This window comes from Pomacea canaliculata, linkage group LG12 (genome assembly GCF_003073045.1).
Source record: "Pomacea canaliculata isolate SZHN2017 linkage group LG12, ASM307304v1, whole genome shotgun sequence".
NCBI lineage: Eukaryota > Metazoa > Mollusca > Gastropoda > Architaenioglossa > Ampullariidae > Pomacea > Pomacea canaliculata.
In genome coordinates, this window is record NC_037601.1 from 10,190,508 (window position 1) to 10,211,841 (window position 21,334).

The 21,334-nt window shown below is 39.9% G+C and overlaps 1 protein-coding gene across 2 annotated transcripts; it reads right to left on the reverse strand.

The window, feature by feature from the left end:
- Window positions 1-161: 161 nt before the first annotated feature.
- LOC112553397 (ranBP-type and C3HC4-type zinc finger-containing protein 1-like) lies at window positions 162-18,594 on the reverse strand. 2 transcript variants are annotated; one of them, XM_025220588.1, is made up of 13 exons: window positions 18,218-18,594; window positions 16,634-17,038; window positions 14,778-14,947; window positions 14,364-14,457; window positions 13,764-13,968; window positions 13,036-13,077; window positions 11,789-12,165; window positions 10,020-10,193; window positions 6,137-6,297; window positions 5,337-5,448; window positions 4,762-5,040; window positions 3,831-3,974; window positions 162-3,335 (listed from the first exon to the last, which is right to left on the reverse strand). In XM_025220588.1, exons 1-13 carry the CDS (start codon window positions 18,509-18,511, stop codon window positions 3,255-3,257), a joined length of 2,538 nt encoding a protein of 845 aa, XP_025076373.1. In that variant the 5' UTR covers window positions 18,512-18,594; the 3' UTR covers window positions 162-3,254. The 2 variants fall into 2 exon arrangements, with proteins under 2 accessions (XP_025076373.1, XP_025076374.1); XM_025220589.1 differs by lacking the exons at window positions 162-3,335; window positions 3,831-3,974; window positions 4,762-5,040; window positions 5,337-5,448; window positions 6,137-6,297 and adding an exon at window positions 7,271-9,316 and having other exon boundaries at window positions 18,218-18,588.
- Window positions 18,595-21,334: the final 2,740 nt, after the last annotated feature.

Here is a 21,334-nt window from a genome sequence, read left to right on the forward strand (position 1 = left end):
TGTTGCCAAACACCCTTCAAGGTACCTTGAAGGACAGCTCCTTTACAAACCGATGCCTACGCCATATTCTGACACCATTGCAAAGCAGGCACTTGACTGGAACCTCAGGGGAAGAGGAAAGTTGGAAGACCAAAGCAGACTTGGAAAAAAACAGCAGAGAGCAAGGCAAAGGACATCAGAACCACATGGGCTCAACTGAAGGGGGCTGCCAAAAATCGGGTCTGCTGGCGAGGTGTTGTTGGGGCCCTATGCTCCTCGAGGAGTAACAAGGACTAAACTAAACTAATTCTATGGTTTTCATACTGACTTTGTACATATGGAATCACAAACTTGCATTTCTAAACCACTGCCACCAATAGTTTTTTTTTGGATAACAGATGGTCATTGCCTGAATAACTTGATCAATGTCTGTGCCATTTGTCTTATTGCTTGTGTCATCATTATCTGTACTGTAGCCAATGCTGCTACCTACACTGTTACTGGCATTAGTATTCTGCAGCTCAACTGCTTGTATGTAAATTTTCTTTGATAGTGCTAAGTAATAAAACTGAGAAGATGCAGGCTGTTTGCATGAAGAAATGTGTACAGAAGTACCATATACAATTTGAAAATTCACAAGTGAAATAAAATTTCTTAAAAGTAATAAAAGTAATAATTTGTGCACTTTTATTGTTCAGTATCATGACCAAGATAGGTTGTACTAAATAATACTGACCAGTAATGATGAAAAAGAACATTTAAACATTAGGCAACAATGGATGGTGAGATAGGCATAGACACATTGAACAACATAAAGATGAAGTACAAGAGCAGAACATAATTTAAGGTATAAAGGGATGTAGGAACTGTAAAACTGTAGAGATGGAGTAGCTACATAATGTTATAAAATGACAGCCATTGCAATAGTAATTCAGGACAGTAATTCAGGGATAGTACTTAGCAGACAAATATGTTTACCGAGAACATTTTGAGCCAAGAGTGGTGAATGTGATGAATAATAATGGTTGCATTTTAGTGGCTGTCACTCAATTTTTTTCAGCACTCTCACAAATGGTTTGTAGTCTGTTTTCACTCTTACATAGTGCTAGCTGACTATTCACCATGGCCTATCAAGCAAGCACTTCTAACTTCTGTTGAAAAGATGAAGACTTTGAATGGTAATTAAAATAGGACATCTAACCAAGTAATGTATTGTTTGAATAATGTTCAAATGTCGTTCTTAAGGCACAACGTGGAGTAGTCATGTGCATTTGGAATCACAAATATCTGCAGGACAATCTTGAATCTAAAGAAATTGAAAAATACCAAAAAGGAACTGATACGAAATTTCCCCATGAAATGCACTGCACATGAAAGACAAGTAATCATCAGTAACGATACCATAGCAACTATGAACTTTGTGGCTGGATGATGATGAACAACTAAGGTGTGAGCAGGAAAAAGTAAGTTCGAAATATAATTTTATGCTTACTATATACATATAACACAATAACAGCTATTTCACCTTCTGAAAAATGAGATATAGCAACCTATGTCAGTGCCTTCATTTTATTGTAATGTGGCGTAACACATAATAAGCCTTCATACTTCTCTTTTAAAAAAAAAAAAAGCCTTTCTAAATGAAAGGAGAAACAATATTGTAAAATCATATAAAGAAAGAATACCCCTTAGTGCCAGGCCAAGCTTTACCTTTAACATTTTATACAGACACATCAGGTCAGACATTCCTCATACTTCCTTAGACCCATTAGGTCTGACATCCCTCACATCTGCAACCTGATGTCCCTTACACACTCATAGTCCCATCAATTCTGAAATATTTAGAAAAATCCTTTGCAGAATATTCAGTCTGCCATTGTAATACTTTCCTACCCACATAAATATTTGCCATTGGATATACCATGTGGGGACAAGTTTCCAAACCTGCTCCTTTATGAGAGGAGATACATGTTTTTATGTGAGTCATAAGGCAGGTATACGCATGTGAGACGAGATATGTGTTGCATGTGTGGTTATTGTGTGGGCACAAAGACAAACTCCACAAAATTCCTTAAACAATCTAACAGACATTGACAGGATGATTGTTCAAGGAACATTTTTTGATTTTGCATGACTAAAAATAACCTTCAATTGTTAAAAACAGCTGAAAGAAAAATGAGAATTGCAAAAGATTTCAAGTGGTGCTTTCATACACTATTTCATGCCAATGTGCAATGTGCCATGTGAGTTTTGGAAACAGCCATTTGTTTGCCTCAATAGCCTTTTAAAAAATCTCAACACGCCCAAGGTTTTTGACAAATAAATACAATATAATCTGGATTAAGACCTAAAACCAAGGTTGCCTGATCTCAGGGAGGAGGGACACAAGAGGAATTATCCTGGCATTGTGTGTTTGTGCCTAAACTTTTCGAGCTACATTCTTCTTTTCTTCATAATAATTTTCCAAAGAAGCAGTCAGCTTCACAACGCAGATTACGAAATGGAAATCTAATTTAAATTTTTTAATTGTGCAATAAAATTAGTATCAGCAGCATCATACGAATGGCATTTGGCACCCCTAATTAACAAAAGTTAAAATATTTGCTCATTTTAAATAAGACAAATTAAATTAAATAGGATTTTAAAGGAATATGGCAATAATTGTTAAAGAAGCAGTGGTTATTTAAATAATGCTTGAGATTAATCAAACATTTCAGAATAGATATGTGGTAAATAATCATTGTATTTACATTAAAGCTGTCAAAACAAGATATTTCATGCCCTTCCCATCTATGGCCCCCCCTCCCCATTTGCTAGGCCACTGACCACCATAAAAACCCATTTTAAGTATTGTTTCTGCTTAAAATATTATTATGGATAACAGATGTTGAAAGTCCCATTTTAATTAAGTGCTAATTTTCCAAATAAATAAAAATCAGAAGACTTCTGATTTATAGACGATGCAAGGAACTGTCTCTCAATTATAGTATGTGACCCAACAAAATTATTAGAATTAACTCCCTTTAGAAAGAATATGGTCAAGTGCTGCCACAAAGTTTAGCACAGAAATCTGTCAGGTGAGTCAGGGGTATGACGTTTGGCATCACATGTAGATCAACCTGTTCACAGAAAGTTTACATGCCATACTTGGTTGGTTGGTTTGTTGGTTTAGTAGGTGCTTCCACCTTGAGGTGATTTTGCACTACAGGAGAAAGGGAAAGTGGAGGAAACCAGAGTAACTAGAGAAAACCCCTGATGTGATAATTCAGCACTTTTTAGTGACAGTTGTTGCACTGGGGGTGACATTTTTGCTCATCGACTCGACAGCGACATCCTCCAGAAATGTCTCCTTTTCCCTGAAATTCAGAAAAAAATGTTATCAAGTCAAAGAAATGGTATTTCAGTTTTTGTTACTTGTAGTAAATAATGTTATAGAATATAGAATACTATTCTGGGGAGGTGTTATCACATTTGAGTAAATCTAAGACTCACAAACTCTCAGCCCTGATTTATAGTTTTACTGCCAGTGAAACCTGATTGCAATACATCTGAATTGTCACCCACTGATTGCTTTATAGTGCAGATGATCTACGTGCGCAGACTTTGCCAAGATGGCCATTCTGTCCCAAACATCAAGGCACATGACAAAGGCAACCCATGAGAAGCATATGTGTCTGTCTCATCTTATACTCATCTGTGTACTATTCCATAATGGACATTCCTTGCATGTCCCTCAAACACTGACATTATTATGATTCAAATACTCATTTATAAACAAATTTTTGTTGCTATGAAAAAAATCTAGATTAAGTGAATTTTTAAGTGGTTGCCTAACCTAGGATCAAACTCACTTTTGGGCCCCACCGACGACCTCTGGTCACCCAGCAGATCTCTGTTTTGCAGATCGAGCAGCGGATCCAGTCACAGCCATCTTTTTTCTGTAAGATGACATGACACTGAGGACATTCCATTGCCTTCCCTTTAATGAGCATTTCCTGTCAAACAGAAGATGTCCTGTTACCCAATGTACTTGCACCGTGGCTTCTTTTAAAATAACAAGCTGTTGTCGCATGAGGTGAAATATTTCCCCACAATGTAGCACATTTCTCCTCTCCCTAGGGCTATGAAGTGACACAGTTACAGAATAACTTGCATGGTACAGGTCACTGTGAAATCATGTAACAGATGTGACACCACACAAAGTGATACAGGTCACTTTTATACACTCATATGTCTCAACTTCGCCCTGCAGCATTGAATTTTTTCAGATAAATGTCACAAATTTTCAGACTTGGTATGATATTTATACTGTTAATATTCTATGACAATAGAGTTGAGGGATAAGACCTTAACGATGCAGAGCCGACAAAGTCAGATAACAGCTACAGAAAATATGCAAATAAACAGGAACAAAAGAAGCAAGATACTTCACTACATGAACCAGCAGAAATGACATCAACTACATTTGTTTCCTGAATGCAGTACATCTTGACAGCAGATAATACCAGTGAATATAGAAATCTCAGGCGACAAATGAAAGAAGTAGAGACAGTACAAAAGAATATAGACAGCAACCTAACAAGTATAAATGAGCCAGCAAGTACAAGTAAAATACCAACATTTCAAGTACAATTGGAACAGCAACGTATCAGTGAGAAGCAAGTGTGCAACATTGCCGATGATAAATGTAAAAGAAGAATTCTGACTAATGCAAATGAATGCTGAGAGTATAGGTGACATACATGAGCAAAACCCTCTGAACTATGGGAAGTGACAGGGTACCTTCAAAACCTCCTGGGTTTGTCTGGCAGCTACATCATTGGCAGCACGAATCTTAAGATCCTCCTGGTACTGTTTGCAGTCCATCCCATGGTGGATAGCTCGGCAAGTCAAGCAGTTGACACGTCTACAAACAGGGCAGTGGAAAAAGTTGACATTGTCCTCGTAAATACACCAGCCTGGACAGTCGGTGGTCACGCAGTGATAGCTGTTCGTCTCATTGCTTTCTGCAATACTCAGGCTTCGCTGAAGGTGCCGCTCATAGACCTCATGGGAAACTAGCTGACAAACAGTTGGCAAGGGTCCTCTTATCATGCAATATAATGACAATTACTCATCTATGTTATCCTTTGTTGTTTCAATTGTCCTAAGTTCATGATGGTTTTAAAAAAAATTTCTTCAGGTCTTAAATTCTGAAAAATTAAATTGACCTATTTGTCATTTAGGATAAGGAATTAGACTAATTCAAAACAGGATGCATAGCTGGTTTACATAAGTTCAAAACAGTAGACATATTTCATTATTACTTAAAATAGTAGAATGTAATGATGGTACAAGGTCAAGAAGTGTAGACTCACTGCACGAATTTCTCGGTCTTGCAAACGAGCATAGCAAGTGTAGTTGTTATCTGTATAAGGGCATGAAAGCTCTGCTTCCTCAGTCAGCCTCACGGTCTCTACCAGACAAGACCTGTGTGACAAACAGATTGTCATTGCACCCATGGAGCATGGCCTCCTTTTGCGTACACACCAGTTCTGGTTATTTTTCAAACCCACTGACTTAACTAGAAAAAAAACCTGTGCCACAAAAGGTCCAGTTTCAGCCAGTTGACCTAACTTTATCTCCATAATATAATAACACGCAGATCACATTTAGTTCCATAGTATGTTCTTCTCAATTATACGTTGCAGTTTACAAGCAAAAGTTCTCTATACTTTGCAGTTACATACTGTTGTGTAGTTGATTCCATTCACTGTGGGTTTGAAGCTACTTGTGTCAGATCAGAAAACTGTCTAGTGAGCAGTGATTTAGCATCTGCTTTCTAAGGAGAGGTATGAAGTGTCAAAAAAGGAGTATGGGCTCCACTTTTATGCCCAGCCCAGATCTAGTGAATGACTGACTTTTAGGCAGCTATACAGTTCCCCTGACTAGAATGCAATAAAGACCATTACATGTTCAACCTGCATCCATACTTGTACAAACCATCCCTCTCACCTAAGTGTGTAGTTACATGCTCTCCTCTCATATATGCTTTCTATACATCACCTCCTGATCTATACACTCTCTACACTGGACATCACTTCCTCCACTCCTATCTCACCTATATCCAATGCACATAAAACATCACCCACCCCCTTGACAGTAAAAAAAAGACAACCTGCAGAACTGGTGAAGACATTCTCTCAGGACAACTCCCTGTCCTACTTCAACCTCTTCAAAGCAGATGGGGCAAGAAAAGTTGATTGTGTTGTAGACCAGATCCTCGCTGTCTGCTTGCAGCAGCTGCTGATAGTTCTTCTCGCGCAGTAGTATCTCTGACTGTACAATGTAATCAAGATGTCAAAACTGAAGGGTCTATGGTTTTATCAATAATCCTAAACTTTTAATTTTAATTGGACTTGTCCCCATGAGGCTTGCTTAATAATTATGTAATGACCAAATCTCAGCAAATATCTTTCTTCTAATTGTGTGATAAAGGTTCCAAATATCAACATTTTCATTATCTCTTGTGCTCAGAAGCCCTTCAAAAACATGACTTCATTTAGGATGGATATGATTCATGAACAAAATTTTTTATCTCTTTCATTGGCTGCAGCAGGGTTGATGTCAGCAGATGTTTCAGCAGCTTTAGTTCTGATAATGTCAGCACATCTTTGCAGCACACTGAACTATGTAGCCTGATATTTAAAATGAATTAAACCCACTTAACTTGAAAGAAAAATAATACACTTGGGTTGATTTAGAGAATTAAAATACTATTTTGGCATCCATTTTTTTTCCGACAGCCTTCACTGTTTATTTTCTGAAGAAAATTAAAATGCATGATAGTGTCCAACATATGATGCAGTGTCACAGATGGTATAATGGTGCTTCAAAAATGATGCAAGGATGAGGGATGAGAGAGGACATAGTTATTAAACAAAGGCAAGTCACTGTCCTGGGGACAGTTATTTAAGCAAGGGTGTGGTCTCTAGTCATAATGTGGTATTTAGGCATCACAGATGTTTTACCCTTGGGACTATAGTTATAAAGCAGTGGTAAAGATGCTGTAGGGTAAAGTAACAAAAAGCAATATTTGCAGGGCCTTTATCTCTATATATAGCTAGCATTAGCCCTCTCTGGAATTTGTCCTTGTGGATTAATAAAGTTGTTTTGCTTGCCCTTGTTGTCCCCATTTTCCCCCGGGCAAGGCTTCATGTTGCTTTATAACAATGGTCTCAAGATGTCACACGCTTGCTCACTCACATACACATGCTGTTGCTAACCAACATGGTACTAGCCCCAAAACATGCCCAATCAAAACACCATGTTTATTTACTTTCACTACATAAGTTGTCAAGTTACAGAGCACTTTGACCATGCTAAACATACAAGACAAGATGGAACAAAAGTCTACTTGTAGAAATAACAGACAGGACAATATTTCTCCTATGTGCAATCTGCAGGTGACATGAAGCATTATCTGTTCCCTGTAAAAGTCACTTGTGAAGCATTATCTGTTCACTATAAATGCCAAAGTAGCTAAAACAATTATTTCTGTCACCTGCCCACCCAGCGAGATGAAAGAAAACAGAAAACATTGCTCACAAAAGTTGTGGGACATACACTCATTAGTTAAAGCTGTTAGACATAACACAGCTCAGTAATGTCAGACATTAGACACTGTAGCACAAAACACTAGCTTATCATACCACAGTAGTTGTGGAACTCAGATAACATCATCTGCTATGACAGCAATGGTAAACAGAACACAGTTACAAATAAATTTTAAGTTGCAGTGCTTAGCAGTTTTATTCACCTATCACAAGACAATTGCAATCAGAAAAAAAATGAGTGGTGCTTTTTGGGAAAGAAAGGAGGTCAAGATTACCCACTTCCCCAATGTGAGAAATAGTAATGTGAAGTTACTGTCATGTGTGCATAATGAGCTGTGCAGATAAACCAGTTCAGCAAGCATTTGTTCTATGGTGGCCTCCAGGCAGGAAGACAAAAGTTACTGTAATATGTACACAGGGGTGTGTGCAGACGAATTGGTTCAATGAACATTTGTTCTATGGTGGTCCCCAGTGAGAGAAGAGAGGGTGTAATTTACATATAGCAAGAAATGATCAGAGAAATCAGTGGAGTGCTTCTCTTATGTGGTCATAAGTAAAGCTTTTTTAAATGTATTAAATGTCCTTACTTGTTGGTACTAAGGATTATCTTTTAAACCCATAAAACACCCTGAACATAATAAGTTGAATGACAAACTGTTAGCAAGCAGAAGTGCATTTCCTATCTTCCTCTTAATGGCATAATGCAGCGGTTCTCAACCTGTGGGGCTTGGACGTGCTTAAAAGGGGGAGGGGGGGCGCAAAGGTGGTCATTTTTTGTAAAGTTTCTTATACCGGTATTAGTGAAATTAGCTTACATTGCTGGCTAAGGGGGGCGCGCTGATGTACCTTTGTTCGTCAAGGGGGCGTCACAAGTAAAAGGTTGAGAACCGCTGGCATAATGTCTATCAAAGAAGTGCTCACTGCTAAGGGTGGTGAATAACAAAATCATTTTAGTCTTATTCTTAAATGCATAAAAACAAAAGATGTCTTTAAAGTTATGTGTGCTTTCAACCCAGCTGTGGAATGTTTGAATAAATTTAAAACAACTACCACGGCATCTAGTGATGCTCTTAGGTCACTGTATCCAAAAAAAGTAGCCTAATGGTATGAGGGGACTTTCTATGATTGCTGTACTCAAGATGGCTTAATGGTATAAGGAGACTTTCTTAGAAGGACAAGCCTTTATGTCAACGTCCATGACATGAATTCCCAGTGTGGTCCAACAATAGGAAATCATAGAAGATGGGATTTGTGAAAGGGCTCAATGTCTGTGTTACATTTATTTGTCCATATCAAGCAAACTTGCTTTCATGCCCTGGCTCTTAAGTCTTATCAAGATTTGTTCACATAAAAAGATCCTATTGATGGTGCTTAACTACACTGATATACAATGTAGGGGGGGCAGTTTCTGTGATAACTGACAACGCTCAGGTAAGAATGGGGCTCTATTCCTCATCCCTGTCTAACGGCCATCCAAGGAAAGTGTCTGGTACATCCTCTCCAAGTTCATTCTGCACAGGCTCTCTAGTACTGATGAACGACGCTGTCAGTCTTGCTGTCTGAGGGGCTGTGCCTGTAGACTCACCAGAAGGATGTGTTTGCTGCTGCAGGGCATCATTAAGGCACAAGATAAGATTGAGTTCTTGCTCTGTTAGTTTGCGACTGACTGATGTAGCACGTGCATGCACAGTGCTCTCTCCTGGACCCTGGGTGTGACCTTGGCCGTGCCCCTGCCCCAACTCCTGAAACACATTGAACAGGACACACCATCAGGACAAGGGCATGGTAAGGTCACACCCCCACTCGTGAAGTAACTTTTCATTCTACAGTGCACATTAAACATCTCGTATAACTTAGTTTTACTACAGGTTGTAGTGACTGGAATGCAAGTCCACTCCTCAGATGCCAGCAAAGTGACAACAAAAAAGTTCTGGCTATTATGTAGCCAGCCAGGATGCTTGAACAACTCTATTAACTACAATGAACTGTAAAGGGCATTAACTCATGGTAAAAAGTGTGATCTTTAACATCTTAATCCCCAGCAACCTTGTAGAAGTTTTGGAATTACCTTTACCCTTTTTTTTTAAACTCTGCATGTACAAGATAATTAACTGACTTCTGTTCTCCTGATATTTGTGAATGCATAAGCATACTATTTAAAAGCCCAAGAAAGTTGATGTAATCTCTCAATACCCAAGAATATAACTTATCTGCTGTTTCCCAGTCCTTATTACAGCACAAAAGAACAACAAATGCATCAAGCACAGAGAAGGTGTGATAAAAATATATATAAACAGGGCACCAACGATGTCCATGTGCTTGGATGTGTAAATACACATAACACAGAGGTATGGAGCCTGACAGATCTGGGCACCAAGATCTTCTGCAGCATATAAAAAATGTATCAGGAAGTCTATAGGCAGTCTCCTCAGACAACAAGCTCACCTGAAGCATAAGTTCTTCCTCCCTCAATTCACGCTCGTGTCGTTGTCGCTCTTCTTCCATCATAACATAGCCCTCAGGTACTCTATAGTCTTCAGGCCGAGCTGACCCACAGGCTTCACAGCCTGGCCGTGTGGGAGTATTTATAAGAGTACAAGTATCACACTGCCACCCCAACTGCAGACAAGAAAAGAAAATTTAATATTTTATTCATACCAAGTACACAGAATATCAAACATATAAAATAGTTAATCCCCCTGTTGGATCACCACCTTGCCGCGGTCGAGGGGCTTGCATGTCTCGATGACCCTAAGAGCTATGCCGACAGGAGCATCAGCTCCTAGCAGGGTCACCCAAGACGGACAGGTCGAAGGGTAGAGACCAGACAAAGAGTGGTCCATGAGTGCTGAAGTCGGAGGTGGTGGGCCGCAAGGCGCACTCTGAAATAACCACACCACCACGCAACAAAGCCTATGCCACTTGGAGAAATAGTTAATTGAGATATGGCTATCTTTCTCCATTATTGAACCCCCAGAAATGCTTAATTGTTTTACTACCAATAAAAAGTTAGAATGACAATCATGTCGCTGTTCAGCACTTGAGAGATTGCAAAGGACAGTAACCCCGCACACCAGTAATGACAAGTTTAGCTCCCTGCTTGTTGCAACTGATCAATCTGCTACAGGACAAGTATGTAGTCATGCTTGATGTAACTTTGACAAGTCCATGTAGTCATGCTTGAGGTAGCCTTCATCAGTCCTGAAGTCATGGAGTCTACTAGACTTGTGTAGAGTACAGATTTTTGAGGATGGCACAAGATGCAGCTTCTGGTGAAACAGTGGTTTTAGTGACTAGTTCATTCAGCTTTGTTACAGGTTTGATTAGTCCATCTGATATTGGATCTGCCAGTTTTTTCCTAGCTTCAGTCATTCCATCAATTTGCTTTATTAGCAAAAGTAGCTGGCATCTGTGTGTGAGAGAGAGACTGTCACTAAACTACACTGGCTCATGACACCCCACTGTGTCAACAAGCTCAGTATGATGTGAAAGCCTGTAATTCTCATTAATATGAAATTATGCACAGCAAGAATTCAGGACTGGGCTTCAGCATCTAAATGCTGTTCTACTTACAGTAGGTAAGGGTAAGCAGGTGATGGGCTTGACTTTTACGTTCTGAATATGTCAGTGGAGTCACAAGGTATCAATGAAACACACTGAGATACACCTCATTTGGTGATGAGCAATCTTCCAGCAGTGTTTACCGAAAATAGGATAAAGGCTTTGGGGGTTGGCGGGGAATAACATCATGCAGGAAATCAAAATCCCTCTGGTTGGACAGCGTCCTCACATGCTGAATGTTAAGGGGCATTACACAGTTACCATACATGATATCACCAGATGAAAACAAAGATCCAAGACCTAGCAATCACCAGGACAGGTGACAAAAACATTGCTGAGTCAGAACAGGGATGAAAATGGTGATCCACTTTCTAAGGCACAAGTAAATGGAAGCCCTACCATCAGTATTTAACCCTAACCCTGAATGAAACAGTAACAAAGATAGTCCAGCATTAAGAGTATCTCATATCTTTACATGCACTGTTAAGCTGATATACATTACATCTCTGTTGTTGTCCCAAGCTATTATGTTAACAGTAATCACATCTTACCCGTCTCAAGGTGCCACAACTGACACACACTCATCACAAGTATGACAGACAACTACACACCTACCTTTCTTAAGGTGTCAGATAACAGCTGTCACATCTTACCTGTCCCAGGCTTGTAGGTTCCTCCTCTTCATTGTGCTGCAAGATCTCAGGGGCACTGCAAGCCCTTTGAGAATGCACCCTAAGCCCTGTTGGTATCACTGGTAGATCTGAAGCTGCAGGAGCATGTTGAGCACCACCAACCCGTCCAAAACCAGGCCCAGAGAAGGGACCAGAGGTGAGGTCAGATGGGGTGGTTATGTCTGACATTGTTGGAAAGTCGGAGGGTAAAGAGTCTACACTTGTGGCTGTGGGATGACCAGGAGGATGGCAGGCTGCTGGAGGTAACTGAGTATGACCTTGACCTAAGTTCTGGATCATGACACCTAATTGATGACTGCCTGAGGTGTTGCTTCCTGGGAAGTGCATAGATTCATAGTCTGGAAAATATAACAGTATCAGAATAAAAAAAAATTGCTGTGCACAATATTTAACAAAAGATATGACAATGGAGCTGTACTTCTAAATAACAAGATGCATGTAATGCAGTACTTAGCAGTTGGAGCTATAAAGATACGTTACACAGTACTTAGCAGTAGGAGCCATGCATAGCTTATAGCTCACATCCACGAGGAAATATGCATTACAAATTCAATTATTATTATTAAAAGCAACATAATCTCAATTATTATTATTATTGCTAAAGACCCACCTGAACATTTTGTGTGTTTTTCAGATATCAATAAATATAGGCGATATAAACCTAACCTGTAAATTTCAGCCCCCAAATCCATCCATTAATTATCCACTATGATTCGCACCTGCGATCAACATGTGCTGATAACAGTGTACTATGTCATGTTAGTGCAACATTCACAAGGTTGCCTGAAGTCAACACTAATCAGAGAGAGAGAGAGGGAGAATGAGTGACAGTTTAGATTATTGGTACGATGGAAATCTGCATTTCTCTTGGTTCTGAAAACCTGCTACTTTAGCATGAGAAATGCAGACTTTCAATGCCCGAATAACCCAAACTGTCGCTCTAAAATCTAAATAGTGTTGTGAATGGTGTACCAAAGTGACATAGTACACCGTTACTAGAGCTTGTTGACTGCAGGTGTGAATCAGGTACTTTGGTAGCGGATAATTAATTAACAGATGGGTTTTGGAGACTGAAATTTACAGGTTAGTTTTATATCGCCTATATCTACCAATATCTGCAAAAAATGCAAACCATTCAGGTTGGTCTTTAATAAGGGCAGCATGATCTTAATTATTATTATTCTTTAATGACGGTGACATGATCTCACCTCCACTAGCATCCCTGGTATTTCTAACACTGTTTCCCTGCCCTGAAATACATGTGAAGAGCAACAATTTAATTTGCATTGAATAGCATTTCAGTCAACATAGTTTGCACTATCTGCACTGACTAACAAATAATGAAAGCACAAGAAAACAAAATATGAAAAACATAAGCCAATAAAAGCATGCTACAATACATAAAACACAGCTACTATAACAAGTAATCAACAAACTCAAAAGAAATACATAGGCAATAAGAAATATTTTTAAAAAAAGCAGAAAATAATCTAATGGAAAATGCCATTGAACAAGAAACTGCTGTACGATGACAAAAATCAACTCACTATACACTTGATATTTGTCCAAATACAAAAATATCTAGTAAGAATCACTAAAATCAATCAACACTCCTGGCAGGTAAAGGGGAACAACATGGACAACAGAAGGCACAACACTGGTCAGTTGACTGAAATCAGCTTGACCAGAAAGATATTTGGTTACAATTTAAAAAAATGTCTAGAAAAATACAAAATATGTAAATGCAAAATGTATTCTGCACCGTAACTTCATAAAGACAACAATTTGAGATAAAAGATCATGGCTTTTAAATGTTATTACACCAAAATCCTTTATGACCACACTGTTATCATAATTTGTTACATTTGCTATATAAACCAAAAAAACTAGAGATACTGTGACCCAGTTACCCTTCAGATAACCAGACATGACTTACCTTCAGTCGTGGATGCCTGTTGTGCAGGGTGATATTCCTCACGAGTACCGATTATGTTGCCCGCACGTGCATTTAGCAGATACAAGTACAGAGTGTGCCCACAGCTGTTCACGTCACATTTACTAAGGCATTCTGTATCTGTTCGAATTTTCTTTCCAATTATCCATTTCTGGACTTCAGCTGGAAATCCATATTTTCCTAGGAACTACAAGGGACAGGAAACAAACTGAGAGAGTGAACAGTCCCCTAGCGCATTCCCTGTTAAACCAATGGTAAATCTTGTCCATGTAAATTTTCATCTGGCTTTCATCCTATTTTCAAACAGAAGAACTGAGCTCAAATCTTATTATGGACCAGGCTAGTGCAGCTGGTCTATAAAGTGGAATAAGCAATCTCCTGCTGGTAATCATCAGACTGATGTACTTATCTATAAATTATAATCAACATTATAAGATGAAGAATGACTTCAAGGGCTGGTTCTCTGATTAACCCCAGTAACTCAGGCTGGCAAATCAAACCATGTTAAAGGAGATATTCTGACATTCTTAGAGGACAAAAAGGCTTATAACATTCACAGATTCCTGTTTTTCTCTCACTTACCATGTATTTCAAATCTGCAATTGTGTCATTAGGCTTTACTTTGATGTCCCTCAGAGTTAAGGCTGATTCTCGGTCTTCCACATGAACTGTAACACTACAAACAATACACTCATACTATTAATATGACACCCTCATCAATAACTGTATCATTACAATGACACTCATCCATACCATATAATGAAAATAATAGGATTTATATAGCACATTTCCCCACATGAAGGAGAGCTCAATGCACTATATAAGATGTAAAGGCAGTTGGAATCTCTCCAGTCTCCATGTGGGACAACAAGAAAAGGAGTGTGGGAAGACCAAATTGACTTACCATGCTTGTCAGTTCAAAGCTGTTGTTGAAGAGTCTTTTAAAGAAAACGAAATAGTGGTATTCTGAAAATATTGCACACACTATGAACAAACCTGAATTCTTGTTCAAGAGAATATTGTTGCTGGGAGTCACTGTTAATGATCGTCAAATGTGCATGGCCCAGAGCCATGTATGCAGCAATCTCTTGTGCCCGTCTGACGTTGCCCACCCGAATGACTGCAGCAAGCTCCTCAGACAGCTGTGGCATTATATCTTGATTCATCTGGGAACAAAAAAATCTACCTGATTATTTGACAAGCCACAGTAGAGTACAAAGTAGAGAACAAGGCAAAGGATGTGAGAACCACATGGACCCAACTGAGGGATGCTGCCCCAAACCGGGTCCATCGGCGGTGTTGTTGCGGCCTTATGCACCTCGAGGAGAAACAAGGAATAAACTAAACTATTTTACATGCCATTATGAAAACCAGAATGAAGCTCTTACTATAAAGCATATGCTTAACTCTTTACAATTTACTCAAACATGGATGGTCAGGGTCATATAGATAAAAGAACAACAAAGTTTTACAGATAAGCAAGGTTGCTGATTTTGAGATGGACATGTGCTTCCACCTAAAGGTGATTTCACAATGTGGGGGAATGGGGATCTGAACAATATGGAGAGTATTGGATGGGAGAGGCAAAGTAGGAAGTGTGTGTGTGTGGGGGGGGGGGGCTGGGAAGTGTGAGAGGAGGGTTCCTGCTCCACAGGTATTGCTCACTGTTGTTGGTGTTGTTTACTGTTGCTCTATTTTTCCTGTTGTGGTCTTTTTGCTCTTGGTGTCTGAGAGGCCAGCCAAGTTCGCAGTGGGGAGTATTGTAATGGTTGCCAGATACCTTACCCTATTCTACTAGAATACACTTGTAAAGAGTGTTTTATAAAGTACACAGTTTTTTTAATTTTGCGGGATTTTTTTGTTTGAAGATTGTCAGTGCTGTTCTTATCATTTTTGCGATCTATTTTCACTCCTATTAGACGCCTAGACATCATTTTTTTCATTTTGTAGCCATGGAGCAGTTCAGTATCGTGCAACACATTCTTATTTAGAAAACTCATTACAAAAATGGGGAGTGCTATCCAGAGACTGATCTCGCTTCAGGTGGCAACCAAGAATGGGGGCATGTGACCTTATACCTTGTGACTTCTTTTTAATGGGCATATGTGAAGTCACAAGTTTAAATGAACAAACCTCAAACGATAGCCAAACTGAAAAGGGATATTCAATAGGTAATTGGCAGAATCAACAGGGACGTCTGTGAAACAGTTATAATTAATTTCAACAATCGGATGACTTCCTGCAGAGAAAATAGAGTTGGAGATATGCTTGATAAAATTTTTCATTATTAAATTGAAGCATATGTTGAATGAAATTAAATAAGAATTTTGAATTTTGCTTTGATTTAGCTGATTTGTTGCATTTTTTAAAACTGCTTTATGAAACACTCTATATTTAGTTTTAGGTACTATATTAGTTTTTACTGTTAAAAGACCATCAGTTTGTTTTAGTGTCTTTAATAATTTTTTTGTCTTTATGAACCTTGTATTTGTACGGTTTGTTGCTTTCTTAACAGTTTGTGTATAGTTTCTTTTTTTTACAAGGGTTTAGACTTTTACATTATCTGTTGTTACCCTACCTTATTTTTGGTTATAGTTCTGGTTATGGATGAGTGAAGGAATCCCATATTTCCTATGGGTAAGTTTGTTTCAAAGATATTTTAAATTATACGGTTAGGTTAGATTAAATGAAGCATGGGAGGATGTAAGAAACTAGTGCAGTGCCCATCATAAAACAAAAACTTTCATGAATTTAAAAAAAAAACAAACTAATGAGCTGTTTAGATCAAACACAGGCTTTGATGACAGCTCTTACCATGGAACACAAGAGAAGAGAAGAGAGCTGTGACATACCTTGTTTTGCTCCATGAGTTTTCCTGGACCAACAAGACTTTCCTGTGCCTTAGCTGCAACACCTGGTCTCAACATGTGTCTACTTCCTGTGGCGGGATCATGTACGACTGCATTTGATTCTAAAGATATGCTTTTAACAAGTGACCTGCCACTGGCCAATAATTCTTCTGATCTCTCAATCAAAGAAGCCTGGTTGTTAGATTTAGCTTGTGCTAAGATTTCCTTTTTAACCTCACATAGGCGCTGGTTAAATCTCTTACTCTCCTCAGAAGCCTTCAAGCTGAAAATGAGGTGTTGTGCTGGTCGATTTTGCTTGAAGATAGTAACTTCATGCCAGTATTCTCGACTGTTGTCATATATGAGGGAGCCATCCAATATACCATCAAGGGGAAGAAACAAGAATATCTGCAACACATACACAAAAATATAAACTTAATATAATTAAGGTGGAGAATAATTTAAATTACAGGATCTAAAAGTGTTGCTCACAAATTTATTTAAATATTTACAAATGTTTATTTATTTATATATTTACAAATGTGCATGTAAATAGTGGCCGATCACTTTGCCCCACAACAAAAGTCAGTTCATCCCAGCTAGGTCCATTTAGACTGAAAAAGTCAAATTGTCCCAAGTCCAAAAGACGAAGCGATCACCGAAGAAACAAGCAGCTATTAATATCAAATATTACCAAAAGAGCCATTATGTTATTTGAACACCAATTATATGCAGAGACTTTGCTGATTGGGAACTCATTTAGCTCGACGCACATCATACTACAGCAGTGCACCCACACTATTGTCATCAATTGTGAAACAAACTTTAAAAAGATTAAAATGTGCTATATAAATCCACTTTACTGTTATCATTAATTTATAGTCATGCTGTGTTTATTGTAAACCATCCCATATAAAGACTGGTCTGGGCAATCGATGTGACAAATGAACTCTGGCCACTTGATGCTGACTGTCAGTGTAGTCACGAACTTGTATATACATGTCCATAATGTAGTCTACAGTCTAGACTTTGTTTTTACAGTCATATGGGGGGTGCGGTTAGCCACTTGCCCAATTGCTTAAGGATGAAAATCTTTCACACTATCCAAAATGCAGGCTCACGTCATGGCAGAGACGGTTAAATAACTACCCGAGTAGCGATATTTCTGCAACAAATCTCCAACTAAAGAATAACTAAAACCAGTCCAGACCAGGTTATGGTTTAGGATATCAACTAGACATCTCACAATTTCTATAACTCTGGCCCCTGCTCGCTCTTCCACTTCTGTCTTGGATGAGGCAACTGAAATTAATTTCTTCTGCAATACTATACAGGAATTTAAGCCAAATACCTTGAGAATTCAGTTCATTATATGAGTTATCAAACATTTTAAGTGTAAGTCAGTGGGAAAATAGGATCCATATAAATTGTAAAATTGTTCTCTAGAGTTCAAAGAAATAAATATTCCACGCGACCATGGGAAAAACTAACAGGCATTACTGTTAGACTTTAAGAATACCACTATGAGGCTACGGATTGCCAATACACGTATTTCTGGAAGCAATAAGATATCACCCCAAAACTCACTTTGTCCGCCTCCTTCTGAAGGACAGCCAGTGTGTAGCCATTTTCGTGTTTATTGAGACACAAAGTCCGTGTGTTCGCCGGCAACAGCGTGTCACAAGTTCCTAGAACTGACTCTGAGGAGCTCAGACGTTTGCCGCGCCGGGTGTTTGGTGCCAAGTCTAAGCAGCTGGGTTGTGGCTGCAGCACCACACACTGACAGGACAGCAGAGCGGTTTTCAGGCACAGCTCGGCATCCCCGGCACACATGCTCAGCCGCAACCTGCGGTTTCTCGCCAAAACTGGCTTTTCTTCCATGTGGCTTTACTTGGCTAAGATGATGAGTCAGTGCTGTGGCTGAATGTCGCTTCCCTGCTCTCGATACTTAGCCAGTAGCAAATAATACGTACCAGCACTCGTGATCATCTGCTGCCACCACCACCAGACCCCCAGCAAGTGGCACCAGCCCACAAATGACTTGTCAACACAAACGACTCCAAATAAAAGTAATTTTAGTGCCGTAGCTTACGATTCCAACTGTCACATTTATAGTCTCCTGCTTGAAGGCTTGTATATGGCTAGCTGCCAGGCTGTTTGCTGGGTCTTGTCTCGAATCCTTGACAGGGGCAGCCCCCGAGGTAATACTACTTCCGCATAGCGTAGTGCCGTGACGACACAGAACCCCTCAGTCTCACCACAGCAGATTATTATATATTCTTTCCCACTACACCTGCAGTGGCCTCCTGTCAACCTGCGTCCCAAGCGATGTTTTACCCTGTGTCGATAGTAGGACAGAGATATAGAGGGGCGGTGATAAGCAAAGCTGTCGATAGTTGAGGAAGGGGAGACAGCGATGTGGGGCACATGCCAGAACCTATCCCATCGAAGTTTATACGGTCTACTTGTTTCACATCTAAGTTTACTAGAGACGATCGAACATTGGCTTTGAATAGTACAAAGAACACCACGTAATACTGCAGGTCAAAGTACAAGAGTATGCATCGTTATCTTGTTTTCTGGAAAGCCCGGCCTATCCACTTTCTTGTGTGTCAGAACAAAAAACTTTTATGGATGAGTATAGAGCGTGGAAAATTCAAATTCAAAAGCTAAGTGACAAACATCAAGAGTCACCATGAAAAATATAGAAAAACCCACCCCAAACTAACGGCTACACGATAAAACAGGGGTGGGCTGTTATACTGACGGACAGAAGGTAGAATAGCTTCTGGCTTATACCACCTGGAATCACTGGACCGCGGACAGCTTACGTCACGACGGTCGCACACATAGGACTGCGGGACGCAGGTGGCGCAACAGGCGGTCCTTCTGGGAGAATTACGACTTAGAGAAGGACAATATTGTCACAACGCGAGCTAGGGAAGGGAAAACCAGACAATTAGGATTACGTACCGTATACCTAGAGGCTGGAGACCTTTGTCTCACAATAGCGGAGATGTGTGATTTAATGTGTAATGGTTTGTCATGTGGTATGACCATGGACGTGTATAGGTGGTCTGCCAAGACCAACGCTCAGACTCTTGCAAAATGATCCGCTGTTAGTCTCGGCGTAACAAAGAATGTGACTAAATCGGAAGCTTTGTCGTCTAATGCCTCGTTATAGCAGTTTTAGCAACTGGAAAAAAAATCGTCTGCCAGCAGTCCAGGGATATTAGTTCGTGGTATGACTAACCAAACGGGTGCATGTGTGCCACAAACCAGCGTTTAAATATTGGGTTGGTACCCCAAAATGACGCTTTTCGCTATTGACTCTAGGAGGGTGAACATCAAGAAAGGACTCTTCAACAAGTCTTCGCCACCTCGTGGTCAGCTATCACCAGTCCGACAAGAGATGTGGGGAATGGACAGGCCAAGAACGCGTTTGCCCGCTCATCAACCTGAGCGTAAAAGAAGAGTGACCTCTGTCCCTGCGAACCCACGATCAACTCCTGGCAGCGTAGTGGACAAGTTGCTCGGGTCATAAGAGCCGGCGCTGATTCCTACTTGGAGAAACTTCAGCCCTGCTGGTGACGGAAACAAGGTGCACGCTGGTGCACGGGGACGATTTGCGTGAGAGCTCGTCCCAATTCTCTACTTCGTACATCCCTCGTCGCGGTGCCGGACAATGGACGACCAAAGTCATCGGCGATCACTTCTTCTATGAGGCGTCGGAGGGTCCTCCATACAATAAGCACAGTTGTGTGAAATCGCAAGTGACAATTGTGTGTGTTCATCAGAGACTATACATCCCACACAGCAAGGGCGCTTGGGTCAAGCTAAGTGGCGTGTGTATGCGTATTCTACGGAGTGAGTGTGTGGTGGTTAAGAATAGATAAACTGACACCCTAGATAACTAGCCAAGATAGGGAATTAGTTCATTTGCATGTTCTTATTATTCCTTCATTGTGTTTGTAAGCTCTCAGCATTTTTATTCTTGTGAGTTGTGACTTAATAAGTATTTTTGCTTTCACTAAAATTCCGTTGTGTTGTTTGTTGAGGTGTGCGCTGGGGGCTCGAGTCAATAATTAGCATTAATTAACGTTGATTAGGAATTTAGTGAAAGTGCATTGCGCACTTGATTATGTCAGCATGGATGGCGGAGTAGTCGAGAGTGTAGTAAAGCCCTTACTACGAGGCTCTGCCCATCACACGTGCCTAGACCCCATAGGGTTATGAATGTTATCTCTGTACCTTGTCTGTGTTAGAATGTTACCTGCTACCAATTTCTAACAATGTTGTATTTGATAAATTAAATTTCAATCAAATTAACCTAGGATGAATTAAATCTGGCAGATGGGCCGGTCCAAAGACCTCCACAGGCCAAATCTGGCGCACAGGCCGTACCTTACCAACCCCCGATATAAATTCTGGTTCATTCTTATGACAGCAGTCTCATCAATCTGGTATCTAATTTATCTCAATGCACCCCTCATCTCTCCTTCAAACACCCCTCCCAGTTTCTGGTAAAATACTTTTATCAGTAAAGGTGCACCATGGTGTTCCTACATATGCATTCTTAACCAGTGAGGATACACCCAGCGGTTCCTACCAATACACCAGGTTGTTCCAACATAAACATTCTTGACCTACCTGGTTGTAACTTTAAAAATACACTATGCTGACACTGCATTAGATCTCATAAAA

What these genes read in the sequence shown, in the direction of transcription:
- LOC112553397 (XM_025220588.1), bottom strand. Translation starts at nt 18,511, where the DNA reads ATGGAAGAAAAGCCAGTTTTGGCGAGAAACCGCAGGTTGCGGCTGAGC. An exon ending in TTGCAGATTTGAAATACATG is followed by an intron (nt 13,969 to 14,363) that starts GTAAGTGAGAGA and finishes TGTCCCTTGTAG; the next exon opens with TTCCTAGGAAAATATGGATT. An exon ending in AACCTACAAGCCTGGGACAG is followed by an intron (nt 10,194 to 11,788) that starts GTAAGATGTGAC and finishes TCTTGTCTGCAG; the next exon opens with TTGGGGTGGCAGTGTGATAC.